Source organism: Bos grunniens, chromosome 22 (genome assembly GCF_055505025.1).
Source record: "Bos grunniens cultivar Pamir isolate PY7600 chromosome 22, Bosgru_T2T1.0, whole genome shotgun sequence".
In the NCBI taxonomy this organism is placed as follows: Eukaryota; Metazoa; Chordata; class Mammalia; order Artiodactyla; family Bovidae; genus Bos; species Bos grunniens.
In genome coordinates, this window is record NC_141186.1 from 5,640,806 (window position 1) to 5,663,169 (window position 22,364).

The window sequence follows — 22,364 nt, forward strand, 5'->3', positions numbered from 1 at the left end:
AACCTCTTAATCCCTGCCATGTGAGCAGACATGGGGACTATAGTTTACATTGAGATCTAGGAATGAATTCTTCGGCAAAAATATTTTAACCACTGTTATAGAGTTAGATGATCCAGAAAATTTTAAACTGCCTCAAGGACATGAATGTAAATCAGTTCTTGGCTAAATCACTCCAAATATCATTCAACAAGAAAAATTTATGAAAGCTAGAAAGTTATTTAAAAGAAGAGTCATAAAATTGGGGGTTTACATTTTCCACTCCTGAGAGCATCACACTAACGATAAAGAAGTCATCCAGACGACTGGATGAGGAGAAAGCAGATGCAAAGTGCCTGGAACTTGAAGGATGCTCGGCATAGTATTTTTGTTCTTATATCTGGACCACAGGAACCTGATTTACTCCTAACTTTTTCATGTCCTATATATGTAATTGTAGGCAAGTTGAATATATTCTTTGGCTCATAAATAGTATAGCAATCTTACACCACCTTCCAGTTATAACATGCAGTCACTCTACTATTTAAAAACTTAAGTTAATAAAAATTAAATGGCATTGAACACAGTCCAGAGTAGCCAACCTAATAAAACATGAAGGAATAGATTCATATTCCCAAGATGCAGAATCTGTTCATAGTTTCTGATGAGCATTCTCTCTGGTCATCTCAAAACACAAAGGGCACTCATTGATATACAAATACCACAAAATATTTTCTTAAAGAAAGTTGTGACACAGACAAGATGAGATTTCAGATTTTAAATATGGTTGTTGTTTGAAATAAAATTCCTTAAAAAGAGAAAATGACTTTAGCGTTGGCAAAGGGAGTCCCCTAAGAAAAAGATGTAAACAGATGGCTGAGAAAGATCACCCACATGCTGCACGCAGATCTTGAGGCGGCATTTCTAAGAATGAGGCAGCACTTCCCAGCCTGGGCCACAGCCCACAAGGATCCTTATTTAACCCACAGAAAGCAGAGGGTTTTCACCTCTAACCAAGAGGAACCTCAGCCTGCTTGCCTCACAGCGATCCAGACCAGTCTCCAGCACTCCCCAGCGTTCCAACAGAGGCTAAGTACCAATCGCTTGAGACAGGCAATCCTCTAGTAAATCAGGGTTTGAGATCAGCCCTGAACCAATGTCTTCCCATAAAAATGGGCTGCTAAGCCCCAGCTAAGCATATTAGGCATTCAATTTAATGTGTGACACACATCTGCTTCCCTTTCTCAGGGAAGAGAAGTTTCAAGATAACTTAAATCCTGGACTTAATCAAGGGGAAAAAAAAAATTTGGCAATGTTTAAAACTGAGCTTTAAAATACAACCCCAAAGAGAGTAAGGGAGACCATTTAGCTATAACTAATGAGATTATATAACACCTAAATCAAATACAGGTTACCTGAGCTGAAGTACTCCATCTTTTATCTGGGCCCATTCATCTTTCCATTTGATGCCATCGACACTTACCAAAGACTGTCATCTACCTCTGGCCCCAGGCACAAAACACAAGCAAAAATGCAAATCTGGTAATCCACCCCCCTCCAAGCCCAAAGGCCACAAGAGGAAAACTCACAGATTTGTCTTTGACGAGGAAAGCGCAGCACTGAATCCCAGCCATCAACATTTTGTGTGGGTTCCACGCCACAGAATCAGCTCTGTTACGTTAAACAGAGGAAAAAGCAGGGTAAGGAGGGGAGACTCAGCTTCTTCTGGTGGGAAGAATGCTATGACCCACTGCAGGCACATTCAGTATTCACGGCCAAGTCAGCGCTCCAGAGGACTCCTGGTGTGAGTGGTTTGGGGAGTTTGTTGTTTGGAGATTTTTTTTTTTTTTTAAAGCAAAACAATTACTTAGTTTTGGGCCTATTATCAAAATGTCACCTAAGGGGGCAAAGTCCAGAGAGATCCCCTTGCCTGAAGAAAAGGCACCGGGCCTGGGAAACTACACTTACCTGTGGATACCCTGCAGGAGCCTGCGGTGCTTCCTGGACATCAAGGCTGAGCCACCCCAAGAAGCCTGTTGAGACAGTGATACAACCCAAACTGCATTATTTCAGTGGTATTTGTTCACCAGCCAGTTGTCATTTGATACTGTAAGTCAGTTTCAACCAATATGGAGTCTAGGAATTTTTATTTATTTATTTTTTTAAATTATTTATTTTTAATTGAAGGATAATTGGTTTCTACCATACATCAACATGGATCAGCCATAGGTACTCAGATGTTCCCTTCCTCTTGAACCTCCCGCCCACCTCCCACCCCATCCCACCCCATCCCACCCCTCTAGGGTGTCACAGAGCCCTGGTTTGAGTTCCCAATGGACTCTGGGAAATTTTGATCACCAGCTGTGCTCAGGTGATCTGAACCTCATTGCAACAGAAGGGTCTCCACTGATGCTTAGGAATTAAATCCCCACATTATAAAAAGACTGGTAAGTAACTCGTTGAGTTGCCTGTGGACAAAAGACACAGTCCACATGCTCTAAAATCTTAGAATCTAAAGTACACAATAGTCCTTCAATGTTGACAACTCCAACAAAAGTTAAGAAAGAGCCCAATATCGTATGGAAAGAAACGGCAAGACTGTGCACCATGGATGTGGAGGAGGAAGGAAATGAGAGGTCTCCAGGTTCTCAGAGCATTGCAAAAGCTGAGCTCACTGGTGGACAGCAAAGAGTGGCTGCAAGAGCAGCCTTCCCGTTCAAGGCTGGCCAGGGGCAGGAGAGAGAGTCACCCAGGCTGCACCCTTCAAGGAGGGGCTCACTTGCAGAGTTGGGCTCTTACATGACCCTGGGAGTGAATGTCTCATTAAGTTTTCAAGTACCAAGCTGAAGTTCTTATTTCTCACACTGATTCTTCCTCCCTCCCCTCCAGGCTTACTGACTCTGGGATTTCCTTTCCTCTCCTTATTGTCAGCTCTCCTCTTCTTTGCTTGAAACAATTATCTGCCCAATGAACCCTAAGGAACCTCGACTGCCTCACATTCCAGCCCTGCTTGCCTGGACTAAACTCTCCAATGACCCCAGAAGTTCCCAAAGGTTTGTGGGCCAAAACTGGTACACAGGCACATCCTCAAGATTCCCAGATAAGGGACTGATGATCAGGATTGTCAGTCAAGCCCCCTTGTCCCTGCCCTTGTCTCCCACCGTCATTCATGATGGACCATGTGTGACCCAGGCTGAGCTGTGGAGGCAACTGCCCTCAGGCTCTGGGAAAACTTGATCTGAACCTACTAATTGAGGCCCCCCAGGCCTGGATTTTAAGAACTTGACCCTCTCAAACATGAAAATCACTTCCATTTTAGGTTCTTTTTACTTCTCGTATACACCCTAAACTCTAAGTTGCCTGCTTTTCTCAATTCTCTTATTCTTTAACTTCTTGAGAACCTACCAGTGGCAACTAGGGGAAGGGTTAATCGGGAAGACTCAGCCACACCCAGTACCCTCACCCTTTCTGCCCAACTCATACAGCTGCCCTCCCTGCTGCCTCCTCCACTGCCCTCTGCCTCTTCTTCCTCCTCAAGAAGCAATGTTCTGCCCATCTTAGTGAGCTGGGCTACAGTTTTAAAATCTCAGGAGCTCTTTCAAGGCATCAGTTCACTGGTTTACAGGGTGCTTAGGCATGGTTGGGGGCTTCCCTGCTGGCTCAGACAGTAAAGAATCCACTTGCAATGTGGGAGACCTGAGTTCGATCCCTGGGTTGGGAAGATCTCCTGGAGGAGGGCACGGCAACTCACTCCAGTATTCTTGCCTGGAGAATCCCCATGGACAGAGGAATTTGATGGGCTACAGTCCATGGTGTCTCAAAGAGTTGGACATGGCTGAGCAACTCAGCACAGCACAGTATTGGCAGGGTTAGAAACAGCTAAGCCACAAATACATTCCTCAGAAGAACTAAGGAGAAACACAACACCCCGATGCCAGCATCCTCCTTATACTGGCTTCCCTCTGTAACTTCCTCATTCCAAAGCTCACCACAGCATGAAACCAATGGATGTCACTACGGACCTCTGAGTTAGGAGCCACGGGGACCGTTTGCCTCTGTTTTTCTCTTTAAGTAACTAGTTAATAATCTTAAATTGTAGGGCTAATCTTGAGAGGGAAGTGGAGGCAGGGTGGAATGGAAAGACGGCAGCTCCTAAGAGCCCCGGATTTTCAGTGTAGTGTTAGCCATCTTCTCCAGGACGAGGACTTGGGATGGAACGCGGGTGAGACGCCACAGGAAGTGTGGCTGGGAGCGTGAGGATTTGCAGTGGCCGCAGCCTCTGCTTCAGAGAAGAGCTGGACTAGCCCTGAAATCCTGGTCTCAGGCAGAGGCTGCAATAACCCTGGCTCTCACAGCCAAAACTTTCAACATGACTAAGGTTTTTCTTATTCAGTTGTTTAAAAATGCATTGTGATTAACTAAATTTCGGACACTATCAGATGTAAGGGAACCATTTTTTTGTGGGCTGCTGAGAAAGAAAAAAATATGACATCAATATACCAATTAGGTATATTAAAGATGTAAAAAAAATATTTTCAAAATAATAAGATACAGTATACATGCTGGCCAACTTGGTTTTAAGGAAAATGCAGAACAAGCAATCTTGATTTCATTTTTAAAAAGAAACCCAAGTAAATACCAGTTTTAAATATTTTAAAGGATCTTTAAAATACCCTCTAGAAAACTTCAAACAGGCCAAAGTTATCACTGTAATGTTATTAATTTTTTTATCTTTCAAATTAATAAACTTGGTATAGAAAGTTTCTTCAAGAAAAGTTACATGTTCCTGCATAGAATTTGTTCAATGGGACTTCCCTGGTGGTCTAATGGTTAAGACTTCAGAGGACTTGGGTTCAGTCTCTGGTCTGGGAAGATCCCACAGATGTGGAGCAGCTAAGCCCGTGCGCCCCAGCTATTGAGCCCTTGTGCCTACAGCCTGTGCTCTGCAACAGGAGAAGCCGCTGCAATGAGAAGCCTGCAGACAGCAATGAAGAGGAGCCCCAGTTGCCACAACTAGAGAAAGCCCATGGATAGCAACAGAGACCCAGCACAGCCAAAAAATAAATAAAATTTTTTAAATGTTCATTAACAGAATGATGTCTGTAATATTAGAGGGTGAGTATTGTCTCAGTGTTAGAGCCAATTTCTTTAATAAGTCACACAAACAGTTGTCAAATTTAATCTAATACTACAAACATGCAAACAGAACAATTTTCATGGTTCAAATATTTCCTTATAAAAGGGTTTTCTTAAAAAATTCAACCTCTGGTTTTTAAAAAATCTAGAGAGGTTTTCATTCACATCTTATCAATCACAATTCTCTCTAAGCCCCATAAATCTCTTAACATCATTCCCAATTTGGAAAGTGCTGTAGTTACTCTGTTTTACATAAACTATATAATCCATATTTGATGTTTCTTTTATGAGAGTAGAATGTTTAAGTATAACTGCTCATATATTTGATTTTGCCCCTATTTCCACAGTCACAAAAGTACTCACTTCATATTATCTTTCAGGACATAATGTATTATTATACTTCTAAGTCTGTAAAAATCAGTAACATGTAAGTTGAAATGTGAACAGATACAAACCCTACAATCTCATTGAAAGAAGTCACAAATAATTTACCTGACATATTGCCATTTGCATACTAATCAAGCCTGTAACTCTAGAGAGCTTCAGATGACTTCTGCTGCTTTTACCAAATAGTAGTATACATTCAATGAAAGCTTTGAGTTGCTAAAAAGTTCTTTTGATATTATATCATAGAAACCTTACTTTCAATCATCCAAACTACAAAATTAGGTGTAGGTGTATGCCCCAAATGAATGTTCAGTGAGTCAAAAATATTGTCCTTTCATTGTCTGATAAGGAAGGTATGAACTCACTGGAGGAGAGTTTCCTGAAGTCTCATCTTCAGGTTCAATGGTTCTTTCTACCAGGTTGAATCAAACTAATTAACTACTGGTGTCATCCACAAACAAAGTCAGAAAGCTCAACAAGCATTCTTAACCAGCTAAACTCAATTTTTTAACCCTGAATAAGTAGAATTTTAAGTTACTTTTAATTAAGGAAAACTATATTATGAGCAACCCCAGGACCTACAGAACTAATCACACAAAAAGGACAACCCTTTAAGTTAGAAAATTATAAAGAATATATATTATCCCAGTCACTCTCCAATAGCTATCTATGATAGACCCAGATAAAAGCTGTTTTAATTATGGCATGCAGTACACCTATGCAGCTTTTGGCATTTTCCAACTGACTGGAATCACAGAACATTAGAGCTGCTGCTGCTAAGTCGCTTTCAGTCGTGTCCGACTCTGTGCGACCCCAGAGACGGCAGCCCACCAGGCTCCCCCGTCCCTGGGATTCTCCAGGCAAGAACACTGGAGTGGGTTGCCATTTCCTTCTCCAATGCATGAAAGTGAAAAGTGAAAGTGAAGTCGCTCAGTTGTTCCCGACTCTTAGCGACCCCATGGACTGCAGCCTACCAGGCTCCTCCGTCCATGGGATTTTCCAGGCAAGAGTACTGGAGTGGGGGGCCATTGCCTTCCTTTACGGACCACAACAGGCATTTATTTCCCTCTTTACAAATGAAACCAAAACCCAACGAGCTGGGGTCACAATGAAGAGGAGGCAGGTTTGAATCCTAAATCAGCCTCTCGACTCCACAGTGTGGAAGGGGTCCCCCATACTGTGCTGTCTTAATGACAGTAGATCCAAGGAAATTATCCAGGAGAGAAGAGGAAATAAGAGGAAACCTGGAAAACTAAGACAAAATACCCATCGAGTCTTGGGTAGCTTCTTCCTTATTACCTAACAGGATATGACATGTTTATCTCCCTAATCGGAAATATTCTTGCTTGCGCTCAGTGGCTCAGTCGTATCTGACTCTTTGCATCCCTATAGACTGCAGCCCACCAGGCTCCTCTCTCCGTGGACTTTTTCAGGCAAGAATACTGGGGTGGGCTGCCATTTGCCTTCTCCGGGGGATCTTACCGACCCAGGGATCAGGAGGACACACATCTCTTGTGTCTCCTGCATTGGCAGGTGGATTCTTTACCACTGAGCCACCTAGGAAGTCCCAATTGGAAATATATGTACATTTAGATACAAATAGTTGGAGAGCTCATATCTAGCTCCTGAGAGTATGAAAAACTTCCCACCAAAGCTGCAGAAAGGCTACACAGTTTAACAGACGGGCACACAGGGGTGAACTTACGTCTACATGGAGCCAGAGGCCGTGCCTCTCGCAGATGTCCGCTATCTCATCCAGAGGATCGAAGGCCCCCAGCACGGTGGTACCAGACGTGGCACACACAAGGAACGGAGCTGCGCCCTGTGAGAAGCACCCACACGTCAGAGTTCAAGGATCGTCATCATCACCACAGAATCCGTGGCACAGTTATACATCTGGACATTTATGTGGTTTCTTTGGAGACAAACATTCATTCAGTGAGTGTGTTTACATTTTTCCATCACATGGCCTCTGCCTGATATGGTAAGTCACTTCAGTTGTGTCTGACTCTTTGCAACCCTGTGGACCATAGCCGGCCAGGCTCCTCTGTCCATGGGATTCTCCAGGCAAGAATACTGGAGTGGGCTGGCATACAAACAGCTTAAGAAAACAGAAAATGCCATGATAATAGACTCCTTTGTCCCAACTCCACATGCCTTCTTATTCTCTCTACTCTCATTTTCTTTCTTAAGTCTTCTCTAGCTTTCCCAGATAGAAAGTAAATAAGCTAGCAACTAAGATTTGGTGCTGCCAAGTAAATAAATAAATTAAAAAAAGAAAGAAAGTGAATAAGTTGAACTCCCATTGCAAAATGGCTTGCTCTGTGGTTCCTAATTCCCTCCCAGGGAGACCCCCTTAGCAGCTCCAAAACAAGAAGGAACAGGCCTGGGAGACAGACCACAGCCCCAGGGGCAGGCCTCCCAGGCCTGTCTGCTGGTCACCTGGGAGCTACAAGGCAAGGGATGTGCTGGGGACAAATCTGGTGACAGAGGGGATACAGTAACCTCACTGGGATGCACTCCCCAAATGAGAGCCGTGATAGAGAAAATTATTAGAATGTGCTGGAGAAGAGGACCTGTGTCTTTCTGCCACGATAATTCCTCATCTAGCCCACAGCTGCATCTTGCAGAGGGAGCAGGTACCGTGAGAAACGGGAGGAAAGGAAGAATGTGGGAACAGGAATGCTAACTCCCGCCAAGCGAGCCCAGCAGGCGTCCTGGCCCCATAAGAGGTTTTATGGCAGCCATGAAGAAGAGAGCACAGGAGGCTATTTCCAGACAGAGCCATCCCAACGTGCTGGCAGGGGTGTGCTTCTCTGTGGGGAAGTGCCTTGAGGGGAAAATCTGCAGACAAAGATGGGGGTGGGGAGCGAAAGTAGAATCCTGATCCAGAGCACCAGGAGTCAGGGACAACGATGCTTACTTGTCAAAGTCATTTTAGGATGAGTCCTTTTCCCCTCAATTTTGTCTTGAAAGACACTTGTTCTTATAATATATTTTATGTCCCATTTAACAACAGGGGTGTTCTGCTTGAACCAGATTCATTCCAATTTAGCTGACCTTTGACAGAAAGATGTGACTTCCTGGCTTCTAGATGGAGGTCATCTAGAATAAGGATGCTTAACCCCCATCTCCAGGCTGAAATGCAGAGGAATCACGGTGATGGTACACAGCGGATCCACCTGCCGGGTGGGGAGGTGGCCGTGACCCGTGGAACCCAGCCCACTGAGCCTCTTGGGAGCAGGGCCTGTGGCTGACAGAGCCCCTGGGAACCACGGGCTTCAGGGCTTCTGTCCTGTAATCAACTACCAACGGATTATGCCTTTATCATGCCCGTGACCTAAATGAAATGCGACCAAATTTACATCAGTCATTGAAAGCAACAGAAAAAGTAATTTACTAAAACCATTGAAGGTGTCTTTAATGCTGGGGCTTTCCTTATAAACTCTATGACATCCTGACAATTGTGAAAAATATCTGTGATAGCTATTATAGCCCATTAATGAGTTTTCCTCACCCTTTTAACAATCTAGCTACAAATACAAGACCCAGAAATTAAACTTTTGTAATCTGGATTTAACCTTCTATGTTTTTCCCCTTTCTCATATCTCATGCTATTAATGAGAAAACTCAGTGGAAATAATATTGATTGTGTGTTGCCAATCAGCTGAATTCTCTAACAAAGTTTGTCATTTCAAATGCTCATACACAAAAATACCTCCACTTATTCAGCGATCATCTTAGTCTTCTTTTTTTAAAATAAGCACTTTAGAACCTCTGCTGCTTCTGTGGCTTTCACCATCTTTATAATGGCATCAGGGTAAAGGTCACAGCTCAATCAATTAAAAAAATTGATTGTGGTTGGTCAGGGAATTGAATCCCAGAAGAAAAACAGAGTTGATGTACTATCTAATACCTCTGTAACAGCACTAATTAAAAGTTTAAAACAACAACAAAAAAAAAACTAGGTCTGAAGAACTGAGAAAAAGAAACTAGTCATGAGATATGAAGATCTCAGAATGGATGCAAGATCGGTCCTCAGTGAATACAAGCTCAAGTTCAACTGATGAAAGGAGACCAAGACAGACCAACTCTAACCCTGTTGCCCTTCTTTCAAATGTGCCTAAAGCAATTCTTACTTTTTAAACACTTCCCGTTTCAAGTTTTCAGCTTCAGATATGCCCCTTTCATGGACTTTAGTTGTCAAAACAAACAGAAATTTGAACGATGAAAATAATGATGACTGCTGTGGAATAAAATCCATCCAGTATGTTAGAAGATGAGTTCTTCATGATACTTTAAAAAGAAAAAACTGTTTGGCTATCTTTCAGGATGTTTGGTAATTCACTCACTATTGTGAAAATTGGTAAATAAGCGGGAAAATAAAATATTGATCCTGTCTTGGCTTGTTCAAACTGTTCCTTAGGGTAACTAAATAGGGATGAAGGAGCAAAACTGTTTATAATAGTAGGCCTGCCACTAAATGAAGAAGGGATGAGACAATTAGCTAGGACATCACTAGTGAAATAGTGGGTCCAGACAATGAGGACAAATGGCAGCGAGGTCCACGAGGTGAGAGGCTGATGCAGTTCTGTGATAGATGGACTAATAATGTTATCCCAAAGGGGCCCAAGACGTTTGCTGACTAAAGGGCAAAATGCCACCCATGAAGGCTTCTTGGTAAAAATTCCAACCTGAATCTCCCCAAGTCTCAATATCTAACAGCCAAACAGAAAATATAGAAAACAGATGGGGAGGTATAGGAGCACTTAAAGTCAAATTCTCAATGGAATCGACAAAATCTACCATCTGGAAAACTCTACAGGAGAAAGGACTTGGTTTCTCCAGTGGATCACTTGCAGGGGAGATAAAGGAAAAGAAGGCTGTGGGTGGGAAAGCATTTATGTGATAAATCAACCAAATGCAACACGTGGGCTTTATAGGAATCCTTATTCAGACCACCAGCTAGTTTTTATAAAGGACAATGGGAGAAAATCTAATGAGTGAATACTGGATAATGTTAAGAGCTTATTCTTTCTTATAAGTGTGTTGTGGGTTTTTTTTTTTGTTTTAAGAGAAAGTATCTTTTACAGATATACTGAATTATTTGTAGATATCATAATGTATAGGATATGCTTCAGAATGATCCAGTGGGAGGGAATGGGAGCAGAAGTTAATGATGGTGAAATTTGCATGACCTGTATGTGTAATCTCATTATATTAGGTTTATATATATTTAAAATTTTCCATAATGAAAAGTTTGAAAATTCAAGAAAGAAAAAAAGAGAAAGAAAGAAAGAAAGGGAAGGGTGAAGGAAGGATGGAAGGAAGGAATCATATGAACCATACAAAGAGCGGAGTCAATATTCCCCGCCAACAAGCATTAACAACATAAGTTCCTTTTGATAGGAGCTTCTGTAGAAAAAGATACAATTAGATTTTTTTTAAATAGATAAAACTAAAGGTGACATCTGTAGTCCACAGCAGAAAGAACAGGTTTCAATGTAGAATTTTACTCAAGAGGATAAAGAAATCGGATAACCTCTACCACAAGACAACTATCAAATCCATTTGTCAATGGAATGTTTTAAAAATATAAATCTAAGGACACACACCAGAAGCCAGTACATCTGCAATAAAAGCAGAATGTTTACATAGAGAATTTCAAACCAAATACAGTGCTCGAGCATGCTCCAGATAAGGTGAATTCTGGAGAAGTTAAAAAATTATAAAGAGTACAAGAACAGAAAAACAGAAATATAATGTTAAAATTTTAAAAATAAAAATAAAAGAACCCATCCCTCAGTATGAAGCCCTCTGAGGACAGAGAAACTTCTATCAAAGCTCAAAATCCGAACACACCTGACGCAGTGGCTGCCTATTGGAAAGAGATGGGAGAAGGGTCTGAAGCTTCGCTGGCTGTGGGGCTTCCAGGGGATGGGAAGGATGCATGGAAATGGCTGTACCTAATCCATCAGTCATTTGGCCCAAGAAGAAAGATGGCTGATGTCAGGCTTAAAAATAAAGCAGATATCGGGGCCAGGCTTTGCTGCAGTACAGCAGGTCACCAGGGCCATGCCTTGCCTCCCCCAGCAATGGGCAGGCCAGCTTTCAAACATTCTAGGAAGCCAAGGAAGAGAGGACAGTCTGCCAGAACAGAAATACTAGGCTCAGACCCAACGGGGGTGATGGTTACGGATGGGCTTCACATGGAAACAATTCAGGAGGATCGTTTGTTCAAGAAGTCAGAAACTACCCTGAATGCAGCCTGGAGGTAACTGGTTTGGCCTGAAGCATCCTCAGCGTCAGGAGTTATACAGCAGCAAGAGAGGCCAGAACAAGGTTGTGAAGCTTATTCTAGGCAAGGACCTGGTACAGAGTGACATCAGTGTTTCAATAGGCTCCAGCCCCCTGGGAATGAGCACATTCGAGAAGCTCCACAGAACACGCAGAGCAAGCACCAGACACAGCACCTCTGTAGATGAGCTCCCTCCGTCCACCCTAAGAGGACCTCTCTCCCCGACACACAGACAGGCGACTGGCCGCTGCCCCGCATCCTCTCCTTCATGCCCAGACACGTGCACGTTTCCCCTCCCTCCCTCTCCTTGCCCACGCACCTCTTTCTTGGCCTCCTGCACGTGCTTCTCCAGCTCCTCAGGTATCATCTTACCTCTGAGAGAACAGATTTGTGACACAGTCACACTCAGCAGTGAACAGACGTGGGACAGCTTTGTAAATGGTATCGATCCCCCCGCCACCGCCCCGGCCAGGCTTCTGGATCCTGTCCCCGTTACCTTCCATCTGTCTTCACAAAGCACACATTCTCAGTACCAATTCCAAGAAAGGAAGCAGACTTCTTCATGGAGTAATGACACTACATTCAAAGAGGCGAGGGGGAGAGAGAGACACGGATACACGGCATGAAAAAGGTACTGCTTATTAGCTACATGGGTGTGCGTCACACGGCTGAGCCCAATCTCTGGAATCGTATTGCCTTAAAACATAAAAAGCATTCAACTGAGCTCTGCAGTATGGTGGTTAAAAACACTGACTTCCCCTGGGATCCGAGAAACCAAGATTTAATTCCAGGTTTTCCCCTACAGATATGGGCCCTTGAGCAAAGAATGCATGCTCTCCAAGCCTCAATTTGCTAATCTATAAAGTGGCTATATGGGTCCTCCTCCATCTGCTTGTCATGGAGTTAAAATGGTTAATACGTGTAAACAGTTGGCACAGAGCCTGGTGCATGAACAAACTTGGCCACTGAAGGTTGTTGTTTTCCGTAACACTGAGGAAAAGTTTCTCTTGATGCTTCTAATAAAACTCAGTATTAATGGAAACAGAATCTAATCCACTGCTGACTCAAAAACCCTCTAAGGGGCGATCAAGACTCTGTCTCAAAAACTGTAATCACAGACCACAGAGAAGCCGTTTTCAAGAGCGAACAATGAGTTATACATGCTGATCAGATACTTGACTAGTCTCGTTTAATACGGACTATGAGACAGAAATTAGACACGAGGGAATGTGGCTAAAATCATAATAAGGAAAGTAATAAGTTTGGGATTTTCCTGGTGGTCCGGTGGTTAAGACTCTGTGCAGGGGGCACAGGTTCAATTTCTGGCTGGAGAACTAAGATCCCAAATGCCGCATGGTGCAGCCAAAAAGTAAATAAACAAAATAAAATCTTAAGAAGTAACACTCACTTACAGAAATCCTATGCGATGTAGCCCTGGCAGGAATGAGGCTAAGAGCTGGCTTTGGAATTAGGTCTTGTCTATTTCTTATTGGCAAATAGCAGTGTATACTCTGGGTTGTTGGGCCTTTTTTCCTACATAAATCCAATAAAATAATTAGCACTCAAACACTGGAGATGTTTCTCTTTATACATCAATGTGGACAGGTGGTCAGTTAATTCTTTTTCACGCCAGAAAAACTGAAGGGGCTAAAGGACATTATTGTACCAAAAAAACCTTAGTAATTTAATTTGTAGGTATGAATACATTAAAGGAGTAGTCATGCCTTCACACTTAACTTGATATATTCCCTCAAATGTGGTAATTTTTTCCCTCTTTTGTCAAGAGAGTTTTATGGAGAGCTCTTTTTTTAACTCTATAAAAATACATGCCGAAGTAACACCATCAGGAGAAATGACATCATCCTAAAAAAATTAATTTCCAAATATCGAATAGGACACATTCGAAATGCCTGTAGGATGCATTCATTTCAGGTTGCTACAAAAACACATGCATAGTGAAGAGTAATAATGTACATGAAAACATAGTTAATTCTCTACTTGCTACATCAGTCCACCATAGCTTAGGTGACAGCTAAGGTGAATTATTTCTCACCAGAGCCTGGGGGCCTCTGGCACCAAACAGCTATTGATTTCATAATGATAAATAGCAGCCTACCCCCACTGACATCTGCCAGTAAGGAAAATCACACTGCTTTGCCCCGAAAAATAGCAACATATCCCCAATCAATGGATCTGCTGAATAAAAAACCTGTCCTCAGAATAAGAACAGCTTCTGGAGCTATTTTTGGGAATCTCTGGGCAAACTGGGAGTCCAATGGCAACCTCAAATGCATAAGGACAGATTTTTTTTTCAAAGCCTGAAAAACTGAAGTCTAAACATCTGAAAACATCAGAGGAGGAAAAGAACCTTGGAAGGGGGAAAAAAAGAAAAGAAAGGAAAGGGTGATGCTTCAGATATACCGAATAGTTTCAAGGGAAGGAAAAACCTAGAAGCCGGAGTTCAGAAGTAACAGCTGCATTTAGACACAAGAATGCCTGCTCCCTTCGAAGAGTAGTCAGTCCTTCTAAGATCCAGTCTCACCCTGGGTTTCACTGTCCCACAGAAGGTGCACGATTCTCAGCAGGCATTTATTTCTATAAAGACAAGACAGCCAGTGCCCACATGAAAGACAGAACTGCATGGAAATTTTCACTCCTGGTTCCAGAAAAGCTTTCCTCTGTGACCTTGATTTTCTCAGAGCACTGCAGTTTTCTGTGCTCATGGGCTGTGTTGTGGACACTAGGAGTCCTGTCCTAACATGCTGACTACTGCAGTGCTCGGATTAGCTTCAGGTGGTGGGGAGAGCAGGGTTGTGAATGTCATGCCTTAGGAAATGAAGAAAAGAAAGTATAGGGACTTCTCCAAGAGCACACAGCTGGCTCGATTCCTAAAGAGGCAGAGCCGGGATCCTGGAGACACCCTGGAAAGCACCTGCTCACCCCGTCAGTGCCTGCGATGGTCCTGAGCCTGGGGCAGCCTCACGAGAGAGCAGGGCCACAAAGCGGGTGGAGTGGGTGAGGCACCTCCAGTGCAAAATTTAAGAAGGTGTGACCTTGAGACGTGTACTCTAGTCCCCTCACTGCCTCACCCCAGCCTGGGCCCTGCTGGAGAGGAACCAGGACAGCTGGTTGCTGGCCTGGGAGTGAAAAGAGCTTCCTTCCTCCTCGCTTTTGAGTGGCAGACAATATTCACTACTTCATGCTGATTTCCCAAATGATTTGAACGACAAAACTAAGATTTCTCTAAATTTAAGGAATTCCCATGTGCTAAGTCGCTTCAGTCGTGTCCAACTCTTTGTGACCCCATGGACTGCAGCCCGCCAGGCTCCTCTGTCCATGGGATTCTCCAGGCAAGAATACTGGAGCGGGCTGCCATGCCCTTCTCCAAGGATCGAACCCACATCTCTTACATCTCCTGCATTGGCAGGTGGGATCTTTAACACTAGCGTTCATATCTAACTGCTAATCAAGCTACAAATGTTTTTTACTTTAATTATTTTTCTCCAAAAGTTCCCTTTTCTTTGGCTCCCCTCTGGCAAGGCTCAGACGCTAATCTACCAGCACCTTGGTCTTGGAGGTCCCAGCCTCCAGATTTGTTGAGAAATACATGTCTGTTGTTTGGGCCACAGGTTCTATATTTTGCTAGAGCAGCCTGAGCAAACCAAGACACAGGTCGAGTTTGGTTTTCTGGCTTCATCTTCTGCTGGCATGTTAGCCAAAGCATATATTTTGCCTCTTTTCGCACACACATCTCCAACAGAGATTTTAAAAAATACTCAGCTCTTGGTTTCACAACTCCACAAAGTTTCCATTTCTTTTCACGCCCAATTTGCCAGCTACACCTGTGTTACTGGTCTTCCCCAGGCATCATCTTCATTCTAGTCTTCCACAGAATTTCTTCCCCACTTCCAGGGCAATTATTCCATAAAAGAACTCTGGTACATTTTATTTATTTATTCTTAACTAATTTATTTATTTTTGGCCATGCCACATGACATGCAGGATCTTAGTTCCCTGACCAGGGTCTGAATCCACTCCCCTTCAGTGGAAGCACAGAGTCTTAACCACCAGACAGCCAGGGATGTTCCTCTGGTACCTTTTAAACCAAATGAAGAATGAAAAAAGGCAAAAGTATCACTGTGCTGATAGCAGGGCCCTTATTTAATCAGCCTTTCTAGGTGGGGACATAGCAATTCAAATGCAGAAGAGACTCTGCATTTCTGATATGCTAGGGTTCCTCCACCTGAAATATCAAGGGTTGGAATCCAGGCAGGAAATTCTACTACATCATCATCTCAAGAAACCAAGCATTTCCCCTAGAAGTCCACATTCCTAAATATTCTTTTGCTACAGAAAGAACATCTTGTGAGGAAGGGCCTGGGGAGGTAAGTTCAGAATCTCAGAGGAGATGACTCCTCCTAGCTGCCCCCAACTCAATGTCCACTCTGCATTTAGTGCTGAGCTGACCAATGGTCAGGCAGGACAGGGGAAACACATGGGGGTGGTCAGGTTCCTGCACAGATTACACTTTTGTGATAATAAGATAACTTCTGCTCTTGGAAGAGAGTAATAGATATAGGAAAGTTCAGTTGGAATTAGCAGAGAACTGTCAGATTTTGCCCATCTCATGTGTTTGACAGGAGCCCTAGGAGTACTGCAGGAGCTACAGGAGGGGACGTGGGGAAAAAGCAGTGGTGGGATGGACAGAGGCCCCCACTGGAACTACAAACAGGAAAAATAAAAAGCATCCTTTCCAAGTAAGACAGCATTTGAGCTGCGCCCCATGTTGGTGTAGCTGGGTCGTTCTCTCCTCCTGAGAGCATGTGTGCTAAGGTGCTCAGTCGTGTCCGACTGTGCGACCCCACCGACTGTACCCGCCAGGCTCCTCTGCCCAAGGGATTCTCCAGGCAAGAATACTGGAGTGGGCTGCTGTTTCCTCCTCCAGGGGATCTTCCTGACCCAGGGATTGAACCTGTGTCTCCTATGTCTCCTACACTGGCAGGTGGGTTCTTTACCACCAGCGCCACCTGGAAAGCCCTCTCCTCCTCCTGTTAAGATATACCATTTCTGTCTAGTATGTGCCAGGTGCTACTCTATATGCTCTAACTCATTCGATCTCTGGTGATAACAGCTCACGTGGATGCTGGGTCGTTTTTATGGCTCCAGACTGTTCACCAACCCCTGCACCCAGTCCCTTCTCCGGGCAGCTTTGCAGAGAGTCTCCTTAAGAGGTGAAGCCTATTTCCCTACTTCTTGGATCTGGGTTCCTATATGCAACTCACTTTACCAAGAAAGCGAAGGGGAAACGACAAAGTGCCAGTTCTGAGCCCAGAACTCAAGAGGTCCAGTGTGTCTCTGCTGTTTTTCACCTGCACCGCTGCCATGACAATGCTGGGCCAGCCTGCGGGAGCATCCCTGTTGTCAGCCCAGCCCACCCACGCCCCGAGCAGCCATGGGCCAGGCAAGCCCAGCACTGCTCAGCTGTCCCCAAACCGGAGGGGCATGTCTGGCTAGAGCTGCATGCTTCTGGGTTGAGGAGCAATTTGTTACATCAGAGCTGACTGATACACTCATCTTTATAAATTAGGAAACTGAGTTACAGCAGGATTCATCAACTTACCCAGGTCACTCAGAGAGTAGGCAGTAGAGACAGGAACTGGCCCCAGGCAGCCTAGCCCCGGGCCTGCGCCCCCACCCACAGGCTGACCTCTCACTTCAGGGGGGTTGTGGTAACATCCCCTTGTATGTCTGTGTGACGTCACTGTTACTGAATAGCTCCCTTTCCTAGAAGGGCCCTCGTGTTAGCCACTCAACGCAATCAGTTTCACAAGGAAATGTGAGCAGAAGACAGAGCTGAGATCAGCAGCAATCACCTAAATTCTAATAAATAAGACACTCAAAGCAGAGATTCACAGAAAGAGGTGGCACTTTGAAATTAAGTCTTCTCTTTTCTCCAATAACGTTCCAGACTATAAATCTTGAATAAAAGGTGATATACAAAAGAGGGTGGCCAGGGCTTACAATATCAAATGCATCAGAATTTCTTTTGGAATTAAATACGATGCTGTACATAGGTGCATGACTTACACACTGACAAAAAGCACCCTTGGGAGCCCTCAAACCAACAAGCCCTCTTCCATGACATGTTCATTTTCAGAAAATCTGTATCTCATAACAAAAATAATTTTTTTTTTACCTCTGCAGATGTGAAAAGGATTAATCTTGGCAAGCCAGACAGCCCCTTTTCCTTAATATCAGGACAGTACTTGTATCTGGCTAAATTCATGGCATACATATTGGACACTGAACCACCTGTGAAAACAAAAATGGAAACATGGATAGCATGCTGTCATTGTCCCCAGAGCGCCAGCCACAGTGGGGGGCACGGATGGCTGTGGGCACGCCTGTCTAATGACAAATGACTGTCAAAGTCAAGGGAGCACCCCCCTCCCATTCCTTTTACACACGTCCTCATCTCTAGCTCCAGAAGTTTTGGTCTAGTCTCTCATTCTGGAATTTTTCTAAACTCAAAGCTTCCATCTATGGATGTAGGGCTGGTATCCATGTCTCCACAGTTAATAGTAATAATATTCTTTCTGTCTTTAATCAATAAAATGACAGCATGTGCTCCTCCCTGGTCCCCAAGAAAGACTGTAGGGGAAACAAAATACAATTCAGGAAACTTCTCAAGTAAAATGAATTGATAAGCTTGATAAACATATCATAGCCCTTCAAATTCCCACCAATAGATCAATTCATTTGTGTTGGATATAAATCCAAAATTTTAGACATCTCTCTTGTTGGCAGGTATGTCATTTCTGTAGCGTTTATACAAAATATCATACTCTGGAGAAAGGCACAAACTTGATCCTCCCCAAGTAGCATGATTCATACCTAACTTCATGTCATGTGGAAATCTGCAGGGAGTTGTTCCTCATATTAAGGCAGGAATAAAATTGCAGATGCTTTAATGGAGGCAATAACTAATTGTACTTACCTGGGTTAAATATTCCATCTCCTTCTTTCCAGCCAATAAATTCAATCATTTTCTTCAGAACCGCTTCTTCTACCAACAGAAACACTGGAGACACCTCATACGTATAACTAGACAGATATAAAAAACACTTCACTTGTATGGCTAGAGTCAAACCATCCCTATGGAGTCCCAAGAAATGCACATAGTTTTATTAAACCAAGTGGCTGCTGAAGTGTGGGTAGAGCCTTTGGAAATGAATCCTTCAGAAATGAAGAAATACACAGAGACTGTGACAGTGCTGGTCATGGCTGGACAAATGCCGGGAGCTGGTGCGCTAGGGACATTAGCTACTTCGAAGTCTTAATTTACAGAAAACTTTTGCTTCCATTGGGAGAGATCAAAGCAGTGCATCTGTAGTCTTTGTATTAGCCATGAGTAGTGGCCATTTTGCTCTTTGGATGCTGTTTTGGAGATTGGTTAAAGAAAAACCATTGTCGTGGCAACCAGGTTTATTAGGCTACTACCATGAGCTACCCTAGCAGCCAGCTGTAGAGCCTGGGTTTCCTCCACCACACTCCGGTGTTGGTACAAACGGCAACAGCACTATGGACATCTCTTACAGTGTGGCAATTTGACTGTAAAGTGCTACCTGGATCCCTGCTGTGAAGGTTTGTGGCTGAGGGTTGGAATGCTGTCAGCAGGGAGCATTGCTAAGTTAACCCGTTTAGGCACGTCCTGTGGTCATCCACACCTGATGACAGGTCCATCTGGAGGACCAACTAGGCCTGGCCACGTGGTCCCGGCTCCAGAACACCCTGCAGGGCCAGGGTAGCTCCAGAGATCCATGGAGTCAGCTGGTGGGGTCTCAGAGCCTGCACGGTGGCTTGACTCCTAACTCTGCCCAGCTGTTTTCTTCCCCTCCAGCACCCACAGAGACCCTAAGGGTTTCCCTTAATAAACACCCTGCCCACTAAGCTCCATCTAGAGCAGCTGCCCAGGAAGTCCAGCCTGAGACAGTTACCAGGTCGTTTTGTAACACTTCTTTCTTTCTCCAGAAAGCTGGAGGATGACTACTGTGTATCATCTCCTTCTCCAACAATTCTGTGATTACACTAAATTGAATCTGAGTAAATGTGTACTCTAAATAAGTAAGCTAAAGTAAGCTAAACAGACACATTTAAATTTATAGTCACGGAATTTAATGCAATTATGCTAACATCTAGAAGAAAAAAAAAAACTTTGGTAAAGAAGGGAAAAAGAACACCTATTGTGTATCACCTCCCTACGTGCCAAGCACTCTACAGACATTACATCATTTTTCAACAATTTAGGTTCTATTTTCAACCATGTTTAGGAAACTAACACATACTAAAAGTGTGAAAAATGGGGACATATGTAAAAAAAAACATATTACACATAAAAGGGAAATAATTATTTCCTTTATAGTATGAAAAAATTACTATTAAATTTGTCTTTGGAAACTACTGCTGCTGCTACTGCTAAGTCACTTCAGTCGTGTCTGACTCTGTGCGACCCCATAGATGGCAGCCCACCAGGCTCCCCAGTCCCTGGGATTCTCCAGGCAAGAACACCGGAGTGGGTTGCCACTTCCTTCTCCAATGCATGAAAGTGAAAAGTGAAAATGAAATCGCTCAGTCATGTCCGACTCTGAGCAACCCCATGGACTGCAGCCTACCAGGCTCCTCCGTCCACGGGATTTTCCAGGCAAGAGTACTGGAGTGGGGTGCCATTGCCTTCTCTGCTTTGGAAACTAGCTCAACTATAAACCTGGAGGTGGAGGAGGGGGTGATACAGAATGTGCTCATGGCTTAGTGAGATTTTGAGGGGCCTGTTCAGCAATTTAATACTTCAAAAGCCTCTAAATATTTCAGTAAAAGAACCCAGATGAGGAGTTAGAAAAATCCCAGGACTTACAAGGAAAGGGTCACGAATTGTGTAATTTTACTATCTTTCCTACCACTTATCTCTTCTACCCATTGTAACCTGGTATCTGTCTTGAATATTCTACAAAAAATCATCTGACAGAAGTCACCCATGACACCCAGGTTGTTAATCCAGGGGATATTTGTCAGTCTTTGTCTTAAACACTCAACAACACGGGACTCTGGACACACGCTCCTCCATGGCCCCCAGACTTCCCTGGACTTTCTCCTCCTTCTCCCTCCACTGCAGGTGGGCCTGCGCCTCCCGACCAGGGAATGTCAGATGCCCTCAAGGCCAGGCTGAGCCCTCTGCTCGCCTCCCTCCATGTTCTGTCCTGCAGGCGCTGCTTCTCCCACTCCTGGTTTAATATTATTGAACATGTCTCCATCCTGCTCATTAAAATCACTTATTGGACTATGTATCAGTGCCTGGGACACACTGAGAGAAATTCAGATTTACTTGGTCTCTGTTGGGATTTTTATTGGTTGGGTGGGGGGGTGGTATTTTCCTTTAATATTTTTTTTAAAGCTTCCAGGTTGAGTCAAAGAGCAGAAGGAGTTGGGAAGCCTGACTTAAGGAATCTCATCCATGACCAATAACACCTAAATTTATAATTTCATAAAAATACCAGGATTCCAGGCCCATGTATATCTCAACTCTTCAAGAGCATAGCCTTAGATATTTTGAAATTACTGCAAACACAAATGCTCACAATTGAAAACTGAATTACTAGAAAGAAAGAAAGAAAACTGAATTACTACTCTTGCTTTTTCCACTGTATACTTGAAAATTGTCATCTCAATGACTGACACGACCATCAGCCCAACTATTAAAGCCAGAAACCTAGGCATCAGCTTATAAACTTCCCTCCTGTTCCCATTTCCAAGATCCAGTATATTATCCAGGCTTTTCTGTTTTATCTTCCAAACACATTTTTTTTCTATTCCTACCACTTCTCTCTAAATCCAAGCAACTATCATCTCTCACCTGACTAAGGCAATGCCATCCTAACAGGTCCCTTCTAATCCACTTTCTATATTTCCAGTGATCTTCTCAATAAGCAAATGTCACTTAGTGATTTGGAAATCTTCACGGGCTTTTCATTGCACTTAGAATGACTCATGAACCTGGCCCACTGGGTCCCCGTATCTGGCTCCAATCTCATCCCGACACCCCTCACAGTTTTCTCAGCTTCCCCACCCCGCCTGTCAGTTTGTAGCGTGTGTCAGGCTGTCTCCTGCCACAAGGCTTTTGTACGTGCTGTTTCCTCCTCTTTTCACCCAGCTAACTTCCACTCATTCTCCACCTCTTAGCTGTCACCTGCTTAGAGAAGACTTCCCTGAGTGCACAACTAGGAAAAATTGTCCCATATCTATTTATAGCATCATGTACCTCTCCTTCATTTGAAAATATGAGATTAATCTGTGCAGATCATTTGGATCAATTTGCATGCAACATCTTTATATCTAGACTATTTGCTTCATGACGGCAAAGCTAACATCTGCTTTTACACAAAGACTCTCTCCAGCACCTTAGCCCAGATATGGCTTTTCATGCAGGAATAAATGAAAAGTTGCTTAATCGATTTTCTCATCCGTTAAGTGGAGAGAATTCCTGCCTTAACCATCTCACAGTAGCACTATCAGA

The 22,364-nt window shown here is 43.6% G+C and overlaps 1 protein-coding gene across 10 annotated transcripts in view; it reads right to left on the minus strand.

Annotated features, from left to right (window-relative positions):
- Nucleotides 1–22,364, minus strand: part of GADL1 (GAD like acidic amino acid decarboxylase 1) — a 194,519-nt gene that overhangs the window by 124,533 nt on the left and 47,622 nt on the right. For all 10 annotated transcript variants that reach the window (XM_086365635.1, XM_086365632.1, XM_086365633.1 and 7 more), the window contains 7 exons: nt 18,795–18,901; nt 17,994–18,109; nt 12,294–12,373; nt 12,117–12,171; nt 7,205–7,321; nt 1,945–2,009; nt 1,566–1,647 (listed from right to left, as the gene is read on the minus strand). In XM_086365635.1, the coding sequence (XP_086221761.1) occupies nt 1,566–1,647; nt 1,945–2,009; nt 7,205–7,321; nt 12,117–12,171; nt 12,294–12,373; nt 17,994–18,109; nt 18,795–18,901 (622 nt within the window). The remainder of the gene's footprint in view (nt 1–1,565; nt 1,648–1,944; nt 2,010–7,204; nt 7,322–12,116; nt 12,172–12,293; nt 12,374–17,993; nt 18,110–18,794; nt 18,902–22,364) is intronic.